The 24,184-nt window shown below is 40.9% G+C and overlaps 1 protein-coding gene across 4 annotated transcripts; it reads right to left on the minus strand.

The window, feature by feature from the left end:
- Positions 1-330: 330 nt before the first annotated feature.
- Positions 331-24,101, minus strand: B3GALNT2 (beta-1,3-N-acetylgalactosaminyltransferase 2). Of its 4 annotated transcripts, none has more exons than XM_033144319.1 (12): positions 23,787-24,101; positions 17,753-17,900; positions 16,472-16,572; positions 15,848-16,041; positions 13,528-13,623; positions 9,064-9,174; positions 8,131-8,209; positions 7,200-7,383; positions 5,398-5,514; positions 4,009-4,168; positions 3,556-3,612; positions 331-900 (listed from the first exon to the last, which is right to left on the minus strand). In XM_033144319.1, exons 1-12 carry the CDS (start codon positions 23,896-23,898, stop codon positions 766-768), a joined length of 1,494 nt encoding a protein of 497 aa, XP_033000210.1. In that variant the 5' UTR covers positions 23,899-24,101; the 3' UTR covers positions 331-765. The 4 variants fall into 4 exon arrangements, with proteins under 4 accessions (XP_033000210.1, XP_033000208.1, XP_033000207.1 ...); XM_033144317.1 differs by having other exon boundaries at positions 4,009-4,162; positions 5,389-5,514; XM_033144316.1 differs by having other exon boundaries at positions 5,389-5,514; positions 23,787-24,100.
- Between the last annotated feature and the right edge of the window lie 83 nt (positions 24,102-24,184).

Genomic DNA, 24,184 nt, shown 5'->3' on the forward strand with positions numbered 1-24,184 from the left:
ACCCACCCAGTGGGGTATAGGATTGTTGCCTGAGTGCTCCATAGTCACACCACATGGAAGAAAGGACCTGCTACCCTGATTTTTTTATCCACTGGTGCAAAGAATGCAGAATTACTGCAGCATTCACCACCTTTCTTTAGCAAGTTGTAGAATATATAGTGCCCATAAGTGGAATACTGCTACACTAACTTATGCTTCCCTCCTGCGTTGGGAACCTCTATAGCAACACATGTTGGCACAGTAGCGCGGGCCTCATCTATATATATTTTTACAGTAGTACACTTACATTCCTAAGGCTAGACTTAAATCCTTGTTCTTTTTGCATATTAATGCATGAGAGGTCAAGCTTATCTACATCTGTCATTTACTAACAAAGAAAATTGCTTTACTTCACATTTAGCTTTGTAAAACTCCTATAGAGAATATGGAAATGGAAAGGCTCCCTTTACAAAAGAAAAGATGTACAAAACATTGTTAAAGGGCCATTTGACACAAATTACCTATGTGAATCCGCCTGTGAGAATAAGTGAATTCCATGTATAGTTTGGCACCCACAGCAAACATACTTCCTCTTTTTCCATGTAACGGGGGGGGGGGGGACATACACACAACTGCCACTTACCCACACTTAATATTTGTCACAAGTGACAAACTACACAGGAGACTGATGTTGTGTCTTATGAAAGGAAATTCTTTTCAGAAACCACTGAGAGCCTTTCCTGTTATCACTGAAAACTGCAGTTTCCTCATGCTGTTGGCCAGTGTTCATCTTTCATCACATTTGCAGGGATCTCCACAATGTTCCTTGACTTTCCAGAGCTCTGCAAGTTCCTCTGGAGAATACTGTGGAGAGGACAACATACCACTCTCACATGTCTTCTCACACAACCAGAGATTGTCCTGTTTGAGAGAATTATTTCAGAGGCTCTTCAATAGGAAACAAAACATGGCAAATATTGATAAGAAGAGGTCACAGTGATAGTTCCAAAGGCAGTTCAGGACATATTAGTTATTTGTATCCTCTTGTAACATAAGGTTTTAAAATACAGACGGCAGGGGTAGGCAGATAAAGGGGGAGTGAGAAACTAAAGAAGAGCAGAAGTCGAAGATTTCCTCAATAAATAACTAGAAATATATTGCTGGCAACAGGAACCAAACACTTAAGACTGAATCTAAGTTACTGGATTACTTCAACCAGCAAGTCACCAGGTTAGATGCCACATAGCAATCAGGAGCTTGTGGCATTGCAGCTCTCATGGCCAATAGGTAGGGATGATTGGAACTGTAGTCAAGCAACCACTGCAAGGCCACAGATCTGCTAAATACAACAGATTCTCAGACCACTGGGGTGGGTGCAGTGCTTTGCCACCCTGAGCTAAGACACTGTAGGACAGTGATGGCGAACGTTTTAGAGACCAAATGCCCAAACTGCAACCCAAAACCCATTTAGCGTAAACTGCCAACACAGCAATTTAACCTGTATATCTCATTTTTTCTGTGTGTTTCACGTTTCTTCTTTACGACTGCTGTTGTAATAAATAATCCTTCATAAAAGTTATTGCATTACATTCTTGTTTAATTGTCTTTCCATTGATGTATAATTTTATGGTATAACGCAGTGCTTTTTTTCTTTAAATTTTTTTTTAGGGGTACTCTCATTTTGACTCAAGAAAATCATCACCGGGGGCGGGGGGAATAAATACAGTGAATTTCTTCTCCCGTTAAATTCACAAAATGTTTAGGGGTATGTGTCCCCACAGGAAAAAAGCACTGGTATTTACTCCAAAACAAAGTTGTGTTATGAGCCATCAAACCTCGGAAATACCGTATTTTTTGCTCCATAAGACGCACTTTTTCCCTCCTGAAAAGTAAGGGGAAATGTCTGTGAGTCTTATGGAGCGAATGCATGGTCCCTGGAGCCAAATTATCCAGGGAGGAAAGGCAGATCCTGCTTTTTCTATTTTAGAAAGAGCTAAAGGCTAACAAGAGGGAAAGAGAGCTTTGAAAAGAACCCGCTCAACAGCTGATTGCAGGAGATCGGAGAGGGAGATAAGGGAGCTAGCTCCCTTCCTGCCCCGCCCAGGCCCCTTGCACAGTAGTTCCTTTGGGAGGGCTGAGGATCCTGGGAAATTGAGTTTTTCAGCCATTTGGGGCTTTCTGTTACTTTTCCTCTTGCTTTCTATTACTTGCTGGTGCATACTGGTTTGCTTTCTTCTTGCTTCCTATTACCTACTGGTGCTTACTGGTTTGTACTGGTTTGCTTTCCTCTTGCTTCCTATTGCTTGCTGGTGCGTACTGGTTTCTACTGGTGCTTACTGGTTTGTACTGGTTCGCTTTCCTCTTGCTTCCTATTACTTGCTGGTGCGTACTGGTTTCTACTGGTGCTTACTGGTCTGTACTGGTTTGTACTGATTTGCTTTCCTCTTGCTTCCTATTACCTGCTGGTGCTTACTGGTCTGTCCTGGTGCTTACTGGTTTGTAAGCAATGCTTTTCCCCCTTTGCAAAAGCTGCACAAATCTGAACTGATCCTCAAAAAAGCAGGGCTTTTCCCTTTGCAAAAAAAGCTGTAAAACTTTGAGCTGATTCTCAAAAAAGCCATGGGTTTTAGAGGAGGAAAACCAGAAAAAAAATTTTTTTTCTGGGTTTCCTCCTCTTAAAACGAGGTGCGCCCTATGGTCCGGAGCGTCCTATGGAGCGAAAAATACGGTATATTTTTCCCAGAAGGTTCCATAATGTGGGCCACTAGTGTACACTGGAGGGCTGTACTAAGAGCCACCCTCTCCCAATTTTTAATATGAGATAATAATGATTGTCTGCATGCGCACATACAAATAAAAATTAATAAACCCAGTCAGATGGGTGGGATAGAAATGTTGTTATTATTAATTATTATTATTATTATTACTACTACTACTATTATATTTTGCTGTTTCTTTGGCTGCAGTTTGATCGCAGCCTCCATGGAATGAATCTCTGTTAGCCCAGCAAACATGTAAACCCAGCAGCCCCTTCTTAGGTTGCCTTCTTTATATGCTTACTGACCTTGGAGTTAAGTCCTGCTGAACTCAAGGTGGCTTACTCCCAAGTAGGAAAAACAGACTGGCAGGAGGCCCTCGCACATCAAAAGTCGATACTTGCCAGGCCCTGATGCCGCAGGCTTTGGATGGCATGTGCGAGCCCTCCTCTCCTCCACCGCCACCCTCCCCCCATGGAAGCTACAGCCCTGCTGGGGCAATGGCGCACGTGCCCACAGAGAGGGCTTTGAGTGGCCTCTCTGGCACGCGTGCCATAGGTTCACCACAACTGCTGTAAGAGGAGCAAAGCACGCACATAGCATGCTGTGCCAGGAAAATACAGTCGTGGAAAAAGGAAGTACACCCTCTTTGAACTCTGATTTTACATATAAGGACATAATAACAATCATCTGTTCCTTAGCAGTCTTAAAATTATTTACAGATCTATCTAAACAGATTTGCACCGAGTGAAATGGCGCTGATTCCCAAGTACATGTATGTAGGATTCTCAGTTACTTAACAAATCAAGTAAAAACATACCTGATAGCGTTTTGGCCCAATGGCTGCCATCCAAATACCCATACTCACATCTTCACCCTACATTTAAATCAAAATAAAAACCGAAATGAGATCAGTTTCAACCAAGACTCAAGATGACACACACTTCATCATTTAAAACAATAAATAAAAAAAATTCCTCCCAGTAGCACCTTAGAGACCAACTAAGTTTGTTCTTGGTATGAGCTTTCGTGTGCATGCACACTTCTTCAGATACACTGAAACAGAAGTCACCAGACCCTTAACTGTGGTGTATAGGTGCGTTGTTGTGTTTGAAGCATATAGATGTCATCACATCCATATTTGAGGTAATGGAGCACATCCATGCAACCAGAAACCCCCAAGCCAAGTGTAATGCTGTGTAACTTTTGGCTTTAATCCAAAACCACACAAGTCTAACAAACCTATCTCCATTCCTCCTGTGAAAATACTTGCCTGATAAATCTTTAATCTCTCTGAGTTTCTTGCAAGCCATTCTACAATGTCTTTGGAAATTACATAACCAGATCCACAAGCAAAGGCTGGGTATGCAGGACTTGGATACTCTAGCTCTTGCCACTTCCCAGTGCGGTCGACGGCCCAATTTAATCTGAAACTTGAGACCAAAATAAAGTTATTTTGACAGAATATTAATAGCTCTTTAATTCTGACTAAGGGGTAGGAAACCCTTTCTCAGGGACTGGCAACTAGACAATTTAATCATCAGGACTAGTCCCTACAGAGAAGGGGCTCACTCTCATGTCTGACCCCTTTAATCTTTCAGGCAGCAACATGCAATTTTTTTGCTGCCACCTGTTCCTTTTTTTCAATATACAAGTAGAAAAGTAGCTCCTATGTGCCCCACTTTTTGGCTTTCAAAGTTCTTTACACATTTTATTTTTCCTATTTTTGTGGGGGTTTGACGGTACAGTGAAATAGTGAAATCATTCACCTTTTAGTGCAGCCATTTTTTTATCACAGGATTCATGAAAAAACAACGGAGGCTAGTTAACCTCTCTTCTTTCCCCATCTCCCTGCTTATATTTGCCTCCTTTACAGTATCAAGAGAATTACTGATACCTCTAGAAACAGCTTTGACATCCACCTTCACTCCCACCCAGATTTTTGCCAGTCTAAGCAAAGGCATCATAAGGAAATCCAAAGAGGTTGCAAGAGAAGACTGATACCAGAAACCAGCCCCCAAAACAAACCAATACATCATCATGCAAATCAATCTCTGGAGCATGGATGTAGTAGGCAATACTGATTCTGCAGTTCAGCTGCTTATTAAATAAACTTCATATCTGAATGAACACAGCAGGAAACTCATAGGGCAAGCACCAGTAGATGCAATGGGACTTTCCTTCCTTCCCTTGCCTAGAGCAAATGGATGTTATAGATAAGGGCAAGGTCTGGTAGCACAAGCAGAAATCTTTGTACAAGCAGGATGCCACAAATGGAAAACCATCCATCATTTATGCTATCTAGAAATATTGTATTTGATTCTGCAGTTAGAAGTTTATATAGAATGCAAATCAAAATATTGGTTCAAGCATGGCTTGAACCCTTTAATTGCAACCAGAGTTGCAAATTTCCTTAAATATACTTTCTGTGATTAGTGTGTTTATGCTTGCTCACTTATACTCTGCAACAAGATGAAAATAAAACAAACATTTAAAAACAATATTTGGTGTTTGATTTTTGGCTTTAAAATATCCCCTATGCTCCCCATTATTCTTCAACTATAAGCTCCTTCAGTACCTATTGCCTATGAAACTGTACAGCAGCAGAAACACTGCTGGTGTAAACAATTTATTTAAATACAAACAAACATACTTTCCCCACCAAGTATTTGGTCTGCCTAAGTTTTTAAGCTTTATTCTGTTGAATACAGCCTCCAAATCTATGTAGCAGTCATCATCCGTCTTCAGCAATACGTTGAAACTAGCTGCTTCTACTGTCCTGTAGCCAAATAAAAAACAATGAGACTATTATTGGGTTGTTTTTATTTTGATTATGCATTTTATGGTTTAATATTCTGATTTTATTCTGTGAACTGCCCTGAGACCTGTGGGTATAGGGAGTAATATAAATCCAGTAAATAAACAGAATAAATAAATACTAGAAAAGTCCCTTAAAATGCATTGTAACTACTGTAATGACTACACTGAAACAGGTCTAATGCAATAGGATGATCAATGTTTCAACATTTTGGCTTCTATACCTGTACCTTTAATACAGCTTTCCCAGTGCAGCACCCATGCAGCACTCTTACCCTTCCCATATCCAGCCCTCTAGAAAAATAAAGAGAGCAGACAGCTACACATATCCAGTCAGCCTGAAGAAAGGTGCAATAAGATAAAAAGAGAGCCCCTTCCTGCCAGCACCAGGGGAGTGACAAGGGGTAGGACAGGGGAAGGGGAGGAGAAGGCAAGGAAAGGGAAAGGGGAAAAGACATCACCCATGTACTCTGGTTCGTGGGAAGTAACTTGTCTTCTAGTCTCACCAATTTCCCTTCTTTGCAATGCGTGTTTTGTCACTGGGCATGCCTCCCCCCCCCACCATGGCAGAAGGACACACTCAACATTCCATTAGCCCCAAAGGTTCTGGCCCCTTGCTTTAATAGCTGCATTGAGGAAAGAATGCAACTTTTCAGTTGCCCAGCACCATTGCATGATAATCCACAGGAGCTGAAATTCCCTTTCTGACAGCAGTTAAAAATAAAGAGCTCTAATTCTGAAATGTTTGTCATCTTCAGCCTAATAAGAAATGCTGTCATCTTTCATATTCCTCTTCTGGCATTGGGAGGCAACTGTTTGTTCTAATTAAGACTCACTGAAACCCACAGAAGAAGAAGAAAGGGGGGCTCCAATAATATTTTATTAGTAGTAGGATACTCCTGTAAGCTGTGATAGAGGGCAAATAGTGCAATATCCCATGCTTACATTAGGAAAGTGAAGGTGGTAGCCTTCTGGAAAAGGGAAAGTCAGGCTCCTGTTACCCTTGTAATTGAACAGAAGTATACTTTAGCATTGGAGAGGAGGAGTGCAGGCTGTTTGTTTGTTTGTTTGTTTGTTTTTTAAAAAATCCCCAAAGGTCGCATTAAATAGGACAGAGAGTAGAGGGTAAGGAGACTTCTCAATGCTTTTAATGACCCTACATATATGCACTCAAGCCCTGGAGTTTGTGTAGGAAGGAATGCACAACTATTATGATACTTTAAAAACTCAAAAATAGGAGAAAAAGCAATAATGCAGTAATGTAAATATGAAGAATTGGGGAGGGGAGAAGTTTGTTGTATGTATGTATGTAAAGTAATAGTCAAGAATATACTATGCTGTAATACTTTATGTGGCAAGCATAGCAGCAAAGGACATAGTAATTTGGGGAACCAGTTTTATTTTAATATAACATACATCTGTTACTGGGGAAATGTGGCCCCACAAGGAGGAGAGCAATCAGGGAACAGACATACACATACAGTGGGAAAATATGCACATTATAATTGTATTGGAATTTTAAGGAAGGCCCATGGTCATTTCAAATTACAGTTCATTCACACCTGCAAATAATCCACAATACCAAGGCATTTATAATCCTGCACCAGATAAACCAGGCAAAACCCTCAAACATTTCTCCCAACTTACCATCGATAGAAGTTCAATAATTTGGCTGGAACATTTCTGTATGTATCAATTACATCAACAAAAACAATATCATCATAGGTGTTGCTTTCTACTTTCAATAAGGCATCTTCCTCTTCAAGTTTATTTATATGATGTGTGAATCTTTCAGGGCGACTCTGTAGGCTTTTTAGGAGTGCCTCTCCCTCTGAAAATGAGATAGGAAAAGATAAGCTTTCAAAAATCACATATGTCTAACATTGAAATGACATCACTCTGCAGAATTTATTCTCTATAGGTTTTCTCACATACAGTATTTAAAATATCAGCAATAACATAACATAACATAACATAATAAAAAACTTCTTAAGACAAAGACACAAAAGTGAAAATCAGTGAAAATTAGATTGCGGCCAAGGATGCATTGAAAAAATAATTATCTTTCCTAGATTTTAAAAAATACACTTTACTTTGCAACAGAAATATTCTATTTCCAAGTAAAAGGTATTTAAAAAGGTCTCTGCAAGATGAGAATTCTGAGATTCTCAAGAATATTTAACATCCATTGTACTTCTGCTTTACCTTGCTAAATACTGAAAGAAACTATTATCTTCACATATTGGAAAATGACCCCCCAAGGGCTGTGCTGAAGCTTCTCTGTCCCATAGAACACAGGAAAAGTCCAAATCACACCTGAGAGCTACCGGTAGGATACAGTATGGCCAGGTGGCTTTGTGCTTTCTGCCAGAGCTATTTGTAAGCAATCAAAGAAGTTGCAACAGTTTCCGTCAGATGGGGCGTTCCAGGATTGTGGTAGCTGACTACAAGGTACATAACCCCAGAGCCATACAGTATCTCAGGCAGATCTGTCAGGGAGGGGTCAACTAAATTTAAAACAGAGGGAGCAAGCATCAAACAGCAGTGCCTTAATAAGAGTATATGTTTTGATGCTTACCTTGAATTGTGTAAATAAAGCCTCCAGCAATCCCTTCCACGCCTTGTGTAAATTCATGAGGCAATGACCCTTCCCCTGCCTATTGTGCACAATGATTAAACAGGAGAAAATTAGTTAAACTTTTGCTATGGAAATATCACTTCTACAAAACTAAGATGGTTTGAAACTAGTTACTGTCAAGGTTTCCTCCAACATTTTGTCCAAAGAATTGATTAAATGTTGTAGCCCTAATCAAATGCAATTGTTCAGAGCAGCTAGTAAATCATTACTGTACTCTGATGCCATAAAGTGGCAAAATATGGCAGAGCTGCAATGAGTTCACCTTTATTCCTAGCAGGAATACTAGATCCCCATTGCATTTGTATTAGAAATAGAGATTCCTAAGATAAGTGAACCGCCCTGAGACCTGCGGGTATAGGGCAGTATACAAATTAATTAATTAAGTAAGTCAAGCTTATGGTAATCCAAAGTAGACCTGCAGTTCAAAAAACATATACTAGAAGATGATATGATACTAATATATAAAGAGGAATTATGATATTTTGTTATTTTATACTCAACATGCCCAATATGCTTGTTATATCAATATAGTTATAACAATTCAGAGCAATTTGTTCTAGGCTAACATGCAACTCATAGGTCATTAGCTAAGGCAAATGCTCTCCATAATGGCTTTCAAGATGGAAGTAGTCATAAAGAGTTAGAAGCATTAGCATTTCCCCTGTGGGGATTCTATTTAAGATTATGAATTTATACAGATGTATAAACTACTCAAAACTATAATAAGATGATAAAATGATCCAAATGCACCATTTTGATTTCAAGTAAAACAAAAACATATTTAAGAGGTTACCTAAGAATTTGACCTGCTTAAAATGTTTACCAAAATGCTGCCCTATTATAATCATTATATGGAGGAATAAAAGGACAGACCGTAGTGATTCTGAAGACACCTCCGCCATCATTCACTATCACTTTGTGAAGATTTCTAGAAACTAGGCCATGCAGATCCTGGCTTTCCCACACAATAGTGCCTTCAAAACTCTGTCAAAACAGTCACCACTTACTGTTAACAATTTATCTGTATGTGTTCACACTAGACAAATGAATTTTTTCACAGATCTTTTAGACTCTTTGCAGAACAATAAACTTGAAGAACTGAAGTTAAATTTTCATGTACAAGTCCTTAAATACTGGATTTGGAGAGGAGTACAGAAAATGAAGGATAAGACAAATCTTTAATAATTTTCAGCCTTATATTGTTCCTCACCAGAAATTTTAACACAACTCTCCAAATTTTAAAAGCTGTAGTTTAAAGAGTGGTGGTTTTTTTTAATCCTCTTGCATCTGAGATGAAAAACAGTGAAGTACTTGAGAGTTTTTTATGTCTCTAGCTAAGGCCCCATGTCTACTAATCATGAAACACCACCAAAAATCAACAGGGCCAAGAATACTAGCAGTGATTTGGCCAAGTCTGCTGGGGATACTAAATTGTTTGGGATCATTAAAGGGAAGAGACCTCTCCAAATCAGCGTTTGAAACTCCCATTGTTCTAGGCGCGTTTTGAGCTGTGGGCGCAATACTGTGCCTAAGATTTCAGATTAAAATTGCCACTGTTACTTGGAAGTAAATCCCAACCAAGTTCAAGGGGGCTTTCTCCCAAGTAAAACATGCATGCATTGGGGACCTGAAAAATTTCATTTATTTTAAACCCAACATGTTTTGTTTAGGTTTTAGTTGCCTTGTTTAATGTACTTTTAATTTGAAATATACTAGCCAGTTAGTTATGATGGTTTAAGTCAGGCTTCCTCAAACTCGGCCCTCCAGATGTTTTGAGACTACAGTTCCCATCATCCCTGACCACTGGTCCTGCTAGCTAGGGATCATGGGAGTTGTAGGCCAAAAACATCTGGAGGGCAGAGTTTGAGGAAGTAGTGCATGTTAAAGTGTTATCTACCTCAGACTCTCACAGTGATGCTTAAAATCAAAACAAATTTTGGAGTGGGATCATTGAAGGACCCTTAAGTCTTAGGTTTGCGAACCAGACACTCAAGGTGGGCGTCTCTGCCATCAGTTGTATAGGCCTTTAATATGTGTTAATTGTGGTGCCAAAATATTTATATGAAGGAAAGGGGGTGTAGGGAGAATCCAGGGCTTGTTTGCAGAGTAGAAGGAAAGGATGACCTTTTTCTGCCTCCCCACTTCCAGCCACTCTCTGAAGACTGTAGAAGGGACCCTCTTTAAGAATATTAGGGGGTGGGGCAGGGGAAGCATGGCGTTGTTTTTTGAAAGCTTCAGGTAAGGACTAGACCATGTGAAAAATGAACATAAGATTTTAGCTGCAGTTCATTCATTTTCACCTTTGTATTCTTGTTATAAAAAGTGTCCCTAGACATTCCACTATTGCACCCATAACCTAGGGTTAAGGTGCTATTTAGCTCCTAGCTTTCATATCTCAGTTTCTAACAACACTGCTCCAAATTGAGTGAATGGGTGGTAAAATGGCGAATGTAATTCAATACAGACAAGTTAAAAGTGATGCGTGTCCGGGCAAAATATCTTAATTTCACATATATGCTCATGGGGGTCTGAACCAGAGGTGACGTACCAGGAACAAGACCTTGGGGTCTTATTAGATAGCTCAATGAAGATGTCGACCCAGTGCACAGCAGCCATGAAAACGGCAAATTCCATGCTAGAGATCATTAGGAAAGGAATCAAAAATAAAGCTGCCTGTATCCTAATGCCATTATACAAATCTATGGTGTAACTGTCGTTGGAATACTGTGTATATTTCTGGTCGCCTCGCCTCAAAAATACCTAATCCTTCCCCTGAGCACTCATTCTTCCTAGTTAGTGCCTACCCAGTAGTTTTAAGGAATTTTTCCTATTCCAACACTCCCCATTATCTTCAGATGCTTAAGGATGGGATTTCATACTTGCCAAGATATTTTCTTTCCACCCTAAAAGAGTGAGCACATTGAAGCGTATATTAAAACATGGTTCTACTTCGTTTCACATAAACACTTTTCTGTTTAATAGCTGCTTATGAAAGAGGCAGCTCAATAGCTTCTGGCATACTTCTGATGGCCCTTCTTTTTAGTGACTCAAATTTAAGCTCATACCCCAATTTATTCACTGGCTATGAAAGAAGAACAGAAACTTCTTCCCCTTAACAGTGGTGGTTTTCCAAAAGCACTGTTATTTCCCGAGCCTGTTTTTCCCTTTACTGGGGCACCTTCAAGGCACTGTGTGTGTACCTGCATCCAGTTTACAATTGCATCTTGTCTCCTTAAGGAATTAATGTATGTTGGTTTGCTTTATGAAGTGGGGACTGTAGACGTTCAAACAACATTTTTACAGTGAAAAATAAATGGCTGGGGCTTAAAATTGGTAGAGGTCTCTCTGAGAAAGTCTAGCAAAATCAATTATCACGCCTTCCTGACTTTCGTTGAAGGCTGCCTACTGCACTTGAATAATCAAAGAATAAAACATAGACTATATGCAATTTCCCCCAGTGCACTAAGGTCAAATCTGCTGCTTTTATTAATGTGTTAAAAACCACAGTGAACATTAACCACAGTTAAAACTGAGGCACTATGGTGTCTGTTGTTGTTCACATTGCTGCTCATTAATAAATGCATAAAAGACACAACTGTGACAGGGATGAATAAGCGCTGCTTTAAACTAGTGTCTTACAAACTCTTCTTCTTTAGCTATTTATTTTGGCTGTGGGCTCCCTGAGCCTGAAGCTTTTAGAAACAAAATAATTGTGGCCTTAAAAACAAGTGTTCAGAGATTTCCCTCCTGCAAAAATACAGATGCAGTTTAACCCCGAAGAGGGATAGACTTTATCCAGTTTTATCAATCCATTTATTTTGCAATTCCTCTTCCAGTGTATTGACCCTGGCACGCAATAAAAAAGTCTGCTAAAATTAAATTGAATAAAGATAATTTAAAACCAACAACACTTTTTATCACATAATCATCTAAATAAAAATGTTTTGTGTCATCTAAATATCTGGAATAATGGGCTGAGTTAGTTCCCACACAAAGCTAATTCCAGGGGAGTAACAAAAAAGCTGCTGATTAAACAAGACCTCCATATTCTGCTCTTAAAAGTTGGGGAGGGATGGTCAAACTATGTTGACCTTTGGTAATAAGCAACATCTTTCATTTTAACAGGAAAAGTATTGTTTTGTTTGTTTATTGTGCATTTCTTGAATTTCTCTCCCACCCTTCCTCCCAAAGAAGCTCAAACCAGCAATAAAACAACAAACAAATGTTTAAAACATGCTCTCCACAGGAGCATTAAATCTATGGTTCATTAAAATCAGGACATATGCATTTTAAAAGAAGTTTGTATTACAGGCAACTCTCAATTTATGCGGGGATTATTTTCCGGGCCTCCCTGTTTGTAACCAAAATAACATATATTGGGAGCACCCTGGAGGGGCAGCAGGGCTGAGCTGAGCTGATCAAGAAGGCCCGCTGTCCCTCTGACGAACGTGAGCCGGAGAGCAGCAGGGCTTGCTCAGCTGATGTGTGGGGAAGCGGCTACTGCTGCGCTACCCTGCATGTCAACTGTTAAGTGGGGAGGCCTCAAAAAAGCCACACTGGGCCTTCAATTCAGGATTCCCTCCTTTTTGGGCTCCAAGGAGGATCTCCTCACAAGCCAGAAGGACTCTCCAGGGTGCTACCCATTTCCAGCACCACGCATGTGCACAGTCGCACATGCATAAATGGGGAGTTGCCTGAAATGATCTGTCCATTTTAAAACTCATTACATTTTTCTTCCATACTTTTCTCTTCACTGGAGGAACGTGCAGCAGGGATATATTTTTTGTTCATTTTTAGAATAGGCCCATGACGGAAATATCTAATATTCCAACTTTATAGGTGGAAAATAGGATAAGAAATAGAACTGTGCTCTAGGGCTCTCTCTATATTTTAATCTACATTAGGATTTGGACCCAAGTCTAAATGCAGAACTTCATTCTCTGGCCAGATCTATTCATTCTCTTTCATATTAAGTATGAAACAGAATTTTAGAATGCAATATAATGCCTCTTCTATTTTACCCCATGAATAAAAGCTGCCTAAAATCCACTGCCTCTACTCACCAGGGCTTGGAGACAATTCTCTTGAAAGCTTATAATGCCGCCTCCCCATTAAGTTATTGGGATGTTAAGAAGATTTCAGTTACTTACAGATGAGCAGAATCAGAGTGCACTGAGCTACAAAAAGATATGGTTGCTAGCACCGAGTATGTGTGACATTTCGCAGTCTCAAATCCATTAATAATTTAATAACGACAGAAAAAGCTGAAGAATTCTTAATAGATGAAAAAACCAAATGCCATCGTAAAGAACCAGTTTAGATACGCTCCACACATACCTCAGGCAGAATGAACTGTTCTACAGGTTTATACCAGAGTCTGTTTACTTGCACTCCACAGCTAGCTGGACTAAAGCGAGCGCTGAAGAGCGCCTCCTATGAAAACAAAAAGCAACACATTTGTAAGCCATGAATGCCATTAAGGTTAATGAATATTCACACTCTTGACCAGTTTACAACATTCAAATATAGTTGTAGATACAGGAGAACATGCTTTTTTATATGGCCTGCACACTCTTGATAATATCTTATAAAAAGGTAAGCGTCAAAGACTCTACACCTAAAATGCAAATATGCATTGCTAAATAATGGAGGGAGGGAAGCTTTCAAGTCCCCATATCAAGACTTCAGGGCCTTAGCCAACACCTTGCACACTTAAAGGTACCCATGTCAGAATTAAAATGCCACAGACTACATTTGAAATGTCCACTGAGTCCAATATGATATATTCCAGGTTCACATCAATAATATGCAAACCTCCATTTCAGAATACTGTATCTCAAATGCAGTCCAAATAGCAGAACAACCCACATTTGCATTCAAGTGTTACCTATTTTAACCCAATCTCATACAAGCCTTTATAGAATTTTTGGAACTGGTTGTGGGATGAGTAAGGAAAATGGTTGTGCTTGTTTACTACCCATACATTAGTAGAAATTATCAGAAACCACTCCTGGGTGATCTGGCACATGCAAGACTCTTCTCTCATGTGAGGGCCAAAGCAAACTATCCCCTCTGTGTTCCCCATGCTGGTCATAGAAGGGGCTTTCCTCCTTCTGCTGCTAACATAAAAACCAAGCAGTCTGGCGCAGGAGGAATACAGTGACCTGTTCCTCCTTCACAAGCCTGCTTGGAATTTCTGGTCTCCTGTGGCTACCAGGCGAGTTGTTAAATACAAGGGTTTTTGCATACATCCTTTATTATTATTACTATTACTGCATAATTAAAGCCAAATGTAATCCCACATATAAAACATTCCCAGGCTGCTAATTTAAACTTGAAAGTGCATTGCAAAGCAGTCCTCTGACTCAAGTTGCAAAGCAGTCCTGTGACTTAAGCCTGGAATTTCAGCTACCCTACGTAAATAGCTACTTTAAAATCCACTGAAAGAATTCTACCCAACATAACTCTCATTTACCGTGAGCCTCTGGAAAGCCATTATATGGAATATGCCTTCCATTACACTGGATTCAAAGCATCAGGGCTGGCAGGAAGCAAATTAATATCTAGTTTTAACACCCACTGCAAGGTAGAATCATTTATTTATTTATTTAATATCCCATCTTTTAGGCTGCAACCCCTTTCATTGCATCTTATAAAACCACCCAAAAACACAACCCATGGAAGCAAGCAAAGGAGCCAAGCTATGTCCTATGGCAGAAGGAGACCCACCTAGAATTATCAGCCATTAAAATCTAGACAAAAATTAATTTAATGGCTTAATGAAGAAAAAAAGAATCTGTGTTCCCTTTTCCTGTGCCTAATTATTTTAGAGCAGACAGAAGACTACCAGAAATCATGGTTAAACCATCTTCTTCAATGTTTTGGCACAAAACATAGAGAAGGCATAGAAATATCTGAGTTTTTGCCCCTTTCTATTTATTTCTCCTCCCATATACCCACCCCATAAATTCTACTCTTACTGACTCACAAATGTCAAAGAACTTTCAAGGAACAAATAAATTGTTTGACAATTGCAGGTTACGGCCCAGGGTAGTTATAGCAGCTAAGTGGAAGGATGAAAAGGCACCATCGAAAGAGGAATGGATCTGTAAATTGAATGAGTATCTATTAATGGCAAAATTAACAGCGGTAATAAGGAATACATCAAGGCAAAATTTAAAAAATGAATGGATATGTTATGAGGAATATATGGCCAAACATTACTCAAGGGATGATGTGCTTGCATGTCTAGATTAACAGATATGGAGATTAATAAAGGGAAAATAAAGAGATTAAGAGGATAAGAAAATGTTTTATAAAGAATGATAATACAGAATGCATACTGAGAAAAGGATTTATGACAGAAGAAGAAATGTTGCTGGAGGGGAGTCAGAGGGGGGAGGGGTTATGGGAGTAAGATTTGCTTGTTTTGATTAGTATGTATGATTTTCTTAACTTGTTTAATGGATTTGTATATTTTAATTTAAAATTTCAATAAAGTTTCTTTTTTTAAAAAAAAAAAATTAATTGCAGGTTACGGCACTACAGTCCACGCTGTGCGTTCATTTATCATAGATACCTGTTACCTCTCCTTTATTCTACACTTAGAAAAAGACTGGATTTTGTTCATTCTATTAGGATAACTACAGCAGCATACCTCCTGCTCTGCCTGGTATAGTTTCACAGTTATGTTTCTCTGGAATCCTACACCCTCAGCATCGTAGAACACCCCAAGACTGGTGATGACAATCGGGTAAAGGACTTTGAAATGCACACTGACAACTCTATCTTCCAAGAGCACTGAAGTGTCATCCTCTGGCAAATTGAATGCTTCAACTTCTTGATTCAGAACTATTGGGGGGGGGGGTAACAAAGAGCACAACAGAAGTCAATTTAAAGAAGGTGATTGAGACAAAGCAACTCTTGAACACTCTTATTACAGAAGACATGGAATTTTTCCATATTAATTACAATCACTGGCAAATGCAGTGGATAATGTACTTAGAAACAGCTTACACTTTAATCCCTAAGACATTTACTTAAAAGTAATCCAACTGCACCAATTAAGAAGAGTGGGTGGGCTCGATGTAAAACAAAGAGGGGTCCTTGCTAAAACTGTCATAACAGCCTAAAATGTTTGGCTTAGTATGAGAGCTTTGTAGTGTAAAAATAGCTCAATGGGCAATAAACTGCAGCAGTTGCAATGTTTGCAGAGCTAATTAGCTATAAGCATATGCTACATAATAAGCAATCCATCCAAAAGATTTCTAAAAGTTTTTACCTGGGTTAGTGATGTTCAGAAGTCTGCATGAATAAGGATCTTCTCTATCTTCTACTGGCACATCACATCCATGTGCACCAATTATAAACTTCACAAGGACACTAAAATATTGTTATTAACAACATTTACTGATTTCTGTTCCATAATTTCCAGAATTATGAAGACTGTTTTACACAAGAAAACCACAACACACTTCACCCACTGTTGTCCTTTGCAAAAGATTAAGGCTGCAACCCTAAAGCAGGGGCGGGTGGGGACAGGAGAACTGAAGACAGATTAACTGCTCCACCCACCACACTTTGCCATCCTTTTCCAGGATTTCTTTCTTTTTTTAAGCTCCTGGGCTATAGTATTTTCTGTGGTTTGGGGGCACACAGTGGAGGTGGGGAGATACCTGATCTTTTGGATCCAAGCCATCTGCTAATCTTCCCTGTCACATCCCCTAATCAGCCCTACTGATGTTCTTGTTTTATATCCCACCTTTCTCCCTGACAGGAACTCAAGGCACCTTACAGATAAACTAAGAACAGCTAAAACATAGAAAAAGAAACAATAACTTAAAAAAAACAATTAAAGGCAGCTGAAGTTTTTGCAGTAGTGAAGGGCATCTAATATGGGCATCCAACATCAGAGCTCCCTCTCCAAGGTTGGAGCAATCCTCCTACCCTTGGAGGGAGAGCTCTGATGTTTCAGGTGGTTCACGGGATGCAGTTTCAGGGCTCAAGGTATAAAAAGGAAGGACATCCCTGTGCAACTTGTTTACTTGTTTCTGTGGAGTAGCAATTCTAAGTTCCCTCAGTTATTTGAGAAAGAAAACTAGACACTGGTATTCATTCCAGATTAATTAAAATGAGATTAATGATCTTCTAAATGTTTTCCCGCATAAAGGATTAATAATCAAAGAAATGATTTATTAAAAGCCAGTAAAATTAGCATGGAAACCCATTACATCCACTTGCCTTGTTTTGCTGCCATCATTTTTCAACAGTAATGCATATCTTAATATGTAATGAAGTGTTATCCTGGAATATTCCAGCTACATAGGACAGTATTATGACATGTTCATTAAAAGAATAAAGAAAAGCACTGTCAAGCAGATGAGCGTTTTAATTTAGGTCAGGACACTTCTTGTTGGAGAATTCAGAAGCAGGCAACAGAATTCACTATAACTTAGCGGGGGTTTTAAAAGAATATTCTGAACTAATTCCACTTACTGAAGATTCTCATAAATGAGTTTGGATACTAGGTTTTGAGGTTCATAAGAGAACTCTTTGGAATTACCGTTGGCTCAGTCCTGGGTGCTGCTTCAAATGCCTGAACCAAGTGCTCCTTATAGCATTCCGCAACCCATCATTATGTCGTGCAGACAGTACCCCTACGATGACATCATAATGTTTTGGTTTCCAATGAGGAAAGAAAGCCAGTAGACCTAGGAAGTAGAAATTAACAATGCCTTACTAGAAAAGCAAGTGCACAAGTAGGGTGGCGAGAGCTATAGGCAGGTCATTCAAATAGTGGTGAAATGGTAAACAATACTGGGGCAGTAACTTAAAAAAAAAAAAAACCTCAACACTGGAAGCTGCTTTTAGTTTGCAATTAACTTGCTAACTCTTCAACCAGAATTAACTAAATACACACAAGCTAAACAAGCCAAACCTATGTAACAAGAGACGAAATCTTACAAATTAATAAGCTATTTCTTAGATTAGGAGTAGGTAAAGAACACAAGGGATTTAGAAATGCAATTTCACATATTTGAGGAGTTTGAGGCTTTGGCACAAGAGCACTTTACACACTAAAATGAATGGATTGCATATAATATGAAGCCTGCAATACTGAGAAGATAAAGCTATTATTGTATAATTAACATTAATATAAACCAAGGCAGAATTTGGGGAGTCTCAGTGGTTTGTATACAATGCAGTCCCATAAACTCAAGGATTCCCACTAGAACTTCCCCCTCCCGTCCCCAACATGTGTCCCACACTCTCCCCAAATCTGCTCCAGAGGATTGGGGGAACTCACAAAATAGATTTAGGGAGCATGTGGGTGGGGGGAAGAAAAGTTTATTAAGCAAGCAAGAATCCTTGCGCTAAAGGGACGCTTACTTAGCACTGCATTGGAAATGAGCCAGTACTCTGAAATTTTCATGAGGGAGAAAAGGAAGGTTACATGTTTTAAACTGCATTCTTAGCTAAACATATGCACATCCAACTGCTATGGCGAAAAGCTTCACAAAAAAACTTACAATAAACAAATTTTCCTTTACACTAAGGCTTTTTCCTAAACTGAGACTAAATAAACATGGCATAATCCTAGTCAATTGAGAAAGATAGGATTGTATCTTCAGTTATTCTATAATGGAAATACTCAGATGTATATTTAGCACTGGCAAGAGATCAGTTTCATCTCACTCTGCTTAATTTGAGATTGCATCCAAAAAAATTAAGATGACAAATCAACTAAGTGCCTGGACATCTTAGAACAACTACTGCACGTAAGGCAGGAAGAGGTAATTTCAGAAGTCTAATTTTAGCATATCCCAAAAGATTTTCAAATTTACATTGCATGTTCAAGATTTAACAGCATGGTGACATTTCATAATATCACTGTCTTCTATGAGTATCTTATATAATATATTGTTGATGGCACATAGTTTCAAGAATGGAATCCTATAGTCACAAGATTATAAATTTGAATTACAAAAGGTTTACACCAGGCATAGGCAAACTAGGCCCTCCAGATGTTTTGAGACTACAATTCCCATCATCCCTGACCACTGGTCGTGTTAGCTAGGGATGATGGGAGTTGTAGTCCCAAAACATCTGGAGGGCCAAGTTTGCCTATGCCTGGTTTACACAATAGGCTCAATCTAAGGGGGAAATGCTCTCTCTGGGATATTACCATTCACACTAAAAAATAGCTGGGCACAAGTGCCACAAGTATGGAGAGAGTGAGTTGGTGTTACACAGCCAAGGAAAGTTTCCCTCAGAGTCAATTAAGTGAGTGGAAGACTTTACACTCCTGATCTCATTGCCATGAGTCCACAATTCCACCCACATCTCCCTGTAAGAACAGGGGAGTGGGCACCCTCTCCAATTTCACACCCCAATTATAATCTAGTCCTGGTCACCAGCTATGCAGTGGTACAATAAAGATTTTGACTGTTTAAATCCCATTTATCTGTCCACCTACTGCTGCCCCAGAACCCCAGTCTTCCTCTCCAACATGGAACTGAGGAAGAGACAGGAATTATTCCTGCAGTTACAGTCTACACAGAAAGATTCTGCAACTGAGGGGAAGATCCCCGGCCCCACATTCCAAAGTGGGGCTTGGCCTGGGCTGAGCTGCTCAGCAGTCCAGCACCATTCAAATCCCCTGTTCCCCTGCCCCAAAGGCTGTCCAATTCAGAGCTGAAGAGGAAACTGAAGGTTATTGTGGTCCACCTCTGGGGGGGAATAGGGACAAAGAGAGGGAAAATATCTTGGCTACCAATACCAGTCAAAATCTGTGAACCATGTTTTCACTGTTGTTGGTTTTAGACATGTTACACACTTGACCTAAGTTTTTGAAGAAAGTGGTGCCAACCTAAAAAAAAGTGCAAATGTGTTTTAGTACTCCTGTCTCCAGGCTGTTTTTTGATCTGTGGAAAGCATACTTGTTATTATTCCTGTGGAAAGATTATGCAAGTATTTGAAAGCCAGTAGTAGGACAAAGTAAAACCCATCAAATATATCCTGATAATGTCTCAAGGAATCTAAGGAGTTTCTGGTCGTAGAGACTTTTCTTTGTACATTTTACTAGAATTTCTTGGAATATCTGGGTTGCTTCTGAAGCTATAATATGTATTTGTCCCTACTAGCTATATGATGCTGTTGGAAGTGGTTATCAGGGGATTTGAACACTGTGTCATCAGCATGCTGATAATACCCAGCTCTATTTCTCAGTTACATCTAGTCAGGTGTGGCTGTGGAAGTCCTGGACCAGTGCCTGGAAGCAGTGGTGGGCTGGATGAGGTCCAGTCTGAATCCTGGCAAGATTAAAGTTCTCTGGGTGTGTGGTTCTTGGGTGTAGAAATTAGGCAGATTGCATTTCTCCTAAAGGAACAAGTACCTGGTCTTGGAGTTCTCATTGAGCTACCTTCGTCACTGGAGGCTCGGGCAGCCACAGTGGCTAGGAGTACCATTCACCAGCTAAGGCCATTCATGGACAGGAACAGCCTTGCCACAATGGTCCATGCATCAGTAACTCCAAAATTGGATTACTGCAGTGTACTCTGTGGAGGGCTTCCCTTGAAGCTGGTCTAGGAGCTTTAGCTGGTGCAGACCTCATAGTCCTTACATTCAGGGACTATTCTACAACTCCAAGTTGGAAAGAAAGACTAGTATGAATAAAACTTTGTCCTATAATTCAATTCTAACACAGTTTTGCTCCCCAAAACACTAACTGATTTCTTCCTAAACCTCATAAAAAACCACCTTTAATCATCACATGGTCTCTGGACCACTTATGGAGCAGTAAGCCGCCATGCACAAAGCTCACTGCACTTTTTGTGTCATAGCCCTAATGCCACATCCACAGTAAAAGGCAGGAAACTTAATCAGAGGTACAGCAACAGGATGAAAACACTGGTGTTTGTCACTACATGTAACTAAATAGAAACACGGAGGAATTAGAATCCAATTCGTACATCATTAACTCCCAGTTCTAGTTACTTTTGAAAGCTAAACTGCTACAAAGCAGGATCTCACAGAAGTGGGATCACCTGGACCCCAGAGGAGGATAAAGAATGGAGGCAGACTACAAGTCTGAATGAAACCACTTTGATGGCTTTATGCTGTGAAGCAGTCTATAAATTTATTAATGAGAATAGGGGAAAACAGGAACTTGGGATCCCAACTATATACCCAACAGTTCACTGCACTCTGCAGGAGAGGGCCTCCTGCAGACACCATCTTACAAGGAGGTTCATTCCACATGATACAGGAAACTGACTTTTAGTGTGGTGGCACCTACCCTTTGAAATTCCTTTCCAATAAACATTTGGGAGGTGCTAGAGACAACAGGTGCTGTCTCATTGTCTTTTCAGTGCCTATTAAAGATTTTCCTTTTTCAACATGGCTTTTCAGTGGAAATCTTAATCCTCATCTGTATCTGTTACATATGAAATTGTTTCTACCTATGGAATTGTTGTTTTAAAATTTATGTCTTGCCCTGTCCTTCCTCTCAAAGGAGCCCCCAGCAACAAACATCTTGTAAAACACATCATAACAATCTGAACATGGATACAGGCTGAGAAGTATCTCTACTTAAAAGGCTTGTTGGAAGGAGCTGGGGATGATTTTACTGTAATATTGCTCTGGGATATTTTATGGAACACAATAAATAAATGGAATAAAAAAATAATTAACTAACTAGATGGACAATGAGTACAGTGGTGTGTCTTGAACCCTCTTGGTAGAAGCAAACAGGTAAACTTTGTAAGCAAAAGGTCTGAGAACAGGTGCAACAGAGCTTTTCAGATCACTTAATTACTCCAAACCAAAGTTTAAAAGTTTCACCACACTCTAAGGAGAGGAACGTTTGCAATTTTGCCCCATCCTAATTTCAAAAGAGATTTGATGATCTTGAAGGCAGCATGTTTGTCACAACTACTTAAGAGAACAAAGGGACTGGGGTCTAATTTATTGGGCCATTTTCTTTCTTCAACATGTGATAGACAAATACATACTAGTACACTGATTGATGACAAATAATTTACTCCAAAGTACTCCAGCATTTAGTTTCATTAAATCTGTTTCGTATGATCAGCCCAGTAGATGGCCAAATCATACAGTATTCTGTCAATAATTTAGTTTGCAATTCTTTTTCTCCAGCAGTTTTCTTCCCGAGTTTCTTAGTGCTGACTTATTCCATTATTTAAATAAAATCGAAAATTCTTTCCAGTAGCACCTTAGAGACCAACTGAGTTTGTTCCTGGTATGAGCTTTCGTGTGCATGCACACTTCTTCAGATACCTGGAGTACTTCTTCAGATGCTGGAGTACTTTGGAGTAAATTATTTAAATAGTTTTGCTAGCACATTCTTTTCCAATCTGTCTTGAACCAAACAGAGATCCCCCAAAAATAAATTTTAGGAAAGGAATGCCTGGAGGCCTCCTCATCTTTCTGTAGTTGCTTCAATAATAATGGATGACTGGATAGGAGCCCCCATCCTTCAGGTCAATAGCCTGGTTGAGGGTTCCTCTCCTGCCCACAACACTAGGATTTCCTCTGCTACATTCAGACACGTTAGTTCTTAGCTCACCTCTCACTTTCCCCCCCTAGCCTAGATGAGCATTACAAGCCAAAAATGACTTTCTTGAGAGGAAGGCTCATTGAACTCATTCACTTCTCAGCAAGAACGCATAAGGCAGACTCTGAGCCACCTTTTCCATATCTTATTTATGCCTCTCTCTTTTTGCCACTACTCAATTCTCCTGCAAACCAGGTGGGGACAAAGCCGATCTCCTTTCTTCTCACTTGCTCTCAGCTTTCTCAGTGTGCCTCCTGCCTTTGTCCCAACTTCTCTCCAAGTGCCTGGGTGAATTATGCCCTTCATTCCCTCAACCTCCCCCCCCCCCGCCCCGCTTCTGGTTGAAGCCTCCCTCCCTCATGCCTCCTGATCCACAATCCCCTGCTCTACACTTCTCCTCCTAAACTCCTTCCAAAACGAAGGGGGCAAACCACCCTCCCCACCCTCTGAGGGGGCGGTTTTTGCACCCCACCTTCTCCCACAAGACTCTCCGTTGCTTTCGCCAGTAACCTTACTTTCCTTGGGGGGCGGGGGGGGGGGAACAGCACGTCGCCATCCCTTGCTCTACCAGTACCTAAGGGGTTTTTTTGGGGGGGAGGCGGGCACTACCTTCGCCCCTTGCCCTTCTCCCTCGCCCACAGGAGGCAGCAGCCCACTACGGGCGACGCCAGGTGAGCCCTCCTGAGAGCGGGGAAAGGGGCTCAACAGGCGCTTGGCAGGGCTCCGTCAAGGGCAGCCTGCCCAGAGTGCCACCCGGCACCCACAGCGCCCCCAAAAAAGCTGGAGCCGGGCCTGCCTCTACACGTTGCCCTTCCCTTCCCTCCACACTGGGCGAGAAAGGCGCCCACCCACCTTCACCTCTCCCCCTCCGCCCCCCATGCAGGCTTCTCTCCTAGTACCTCACCTCACGCGCGGGGGGGAAAGCAGGGTGAAATGCCGCCCGCCCCTCCCTCCTTCCTTCCCTCAGACAGGCGGGCGTCGCTCCCCGGTTGCTTGCTCCCTCCCTCCCTCCCCGACCTACCTGCCGGGTGCTGCTTCCCGGGGCCACTCGCCGGGCAGCTGAGGAGGAGCAGCCAGAGGTGCAGCACGACCCCGACCACACACGGGCACAGAAGGACCAGCCAATTTCGCATTGGCCGCCGCCGGCCCCTTCGCAGCCGTTACGGATCTCTTAGCGGGGACCAGGAAGAAGGGGCTGGGGAGGGGGGTGACCCGGAGGGACAAGAGGAGGCGCCTCGCTTCCTCCCCCGGCTCTCTCGGAGGAGGCAGCGCGAGCGGCGGCAGGGCTCTGCCGGCCGCCTTTTCTCCAGCCCCTCCCGCGGCCGGCCCAGAGCCAGAGCCCCGCCCCGAACGGGGAAACGCGTGTGCGCACAGCCGGAGCTCCCTGACTACAATCCCCACAATGCCTGGCGGCGAAGA

Source organism: Lacerta agilis, chromosome 3 (assembly GCF_009819535.1).
Source record: "Lacerta agilis isolate rLacAgi1 chromosome 3, rLacAgi1.pri, whole genome shotgun sequence".
Taxonomy (NCBI): domain Eukaryota; kingdom Metazoa; phylum Chordata; class Lepidosauria; order Squamata; family Lacertidae; genus Lacerta; species Lacerta agilis.

Coding starts and splice junctions, on each gene's coding strand:
- B3GALNT2 (XM_033144316.1), bottom strand. CDS start 23,898: ATGCGAAATTGGCTGGTCCTTCTGTGCCCGTGTGTGGTCGGGGTCGTG. Junction 16,573..17,752: donor CACCCAGGACTGAGCCAACG/GTAATTCCAAAG, acceptor ACAATATTTTAG/TGTCCTTGTGAAGTTTATAA. Junction 8,210..9,063: donor GTGTCTTCAGAATCACTACG/GTCTGTCCTTTT, acceptor TGTGCACAATAG/GCAGGGGAAGGGTCATTGCC.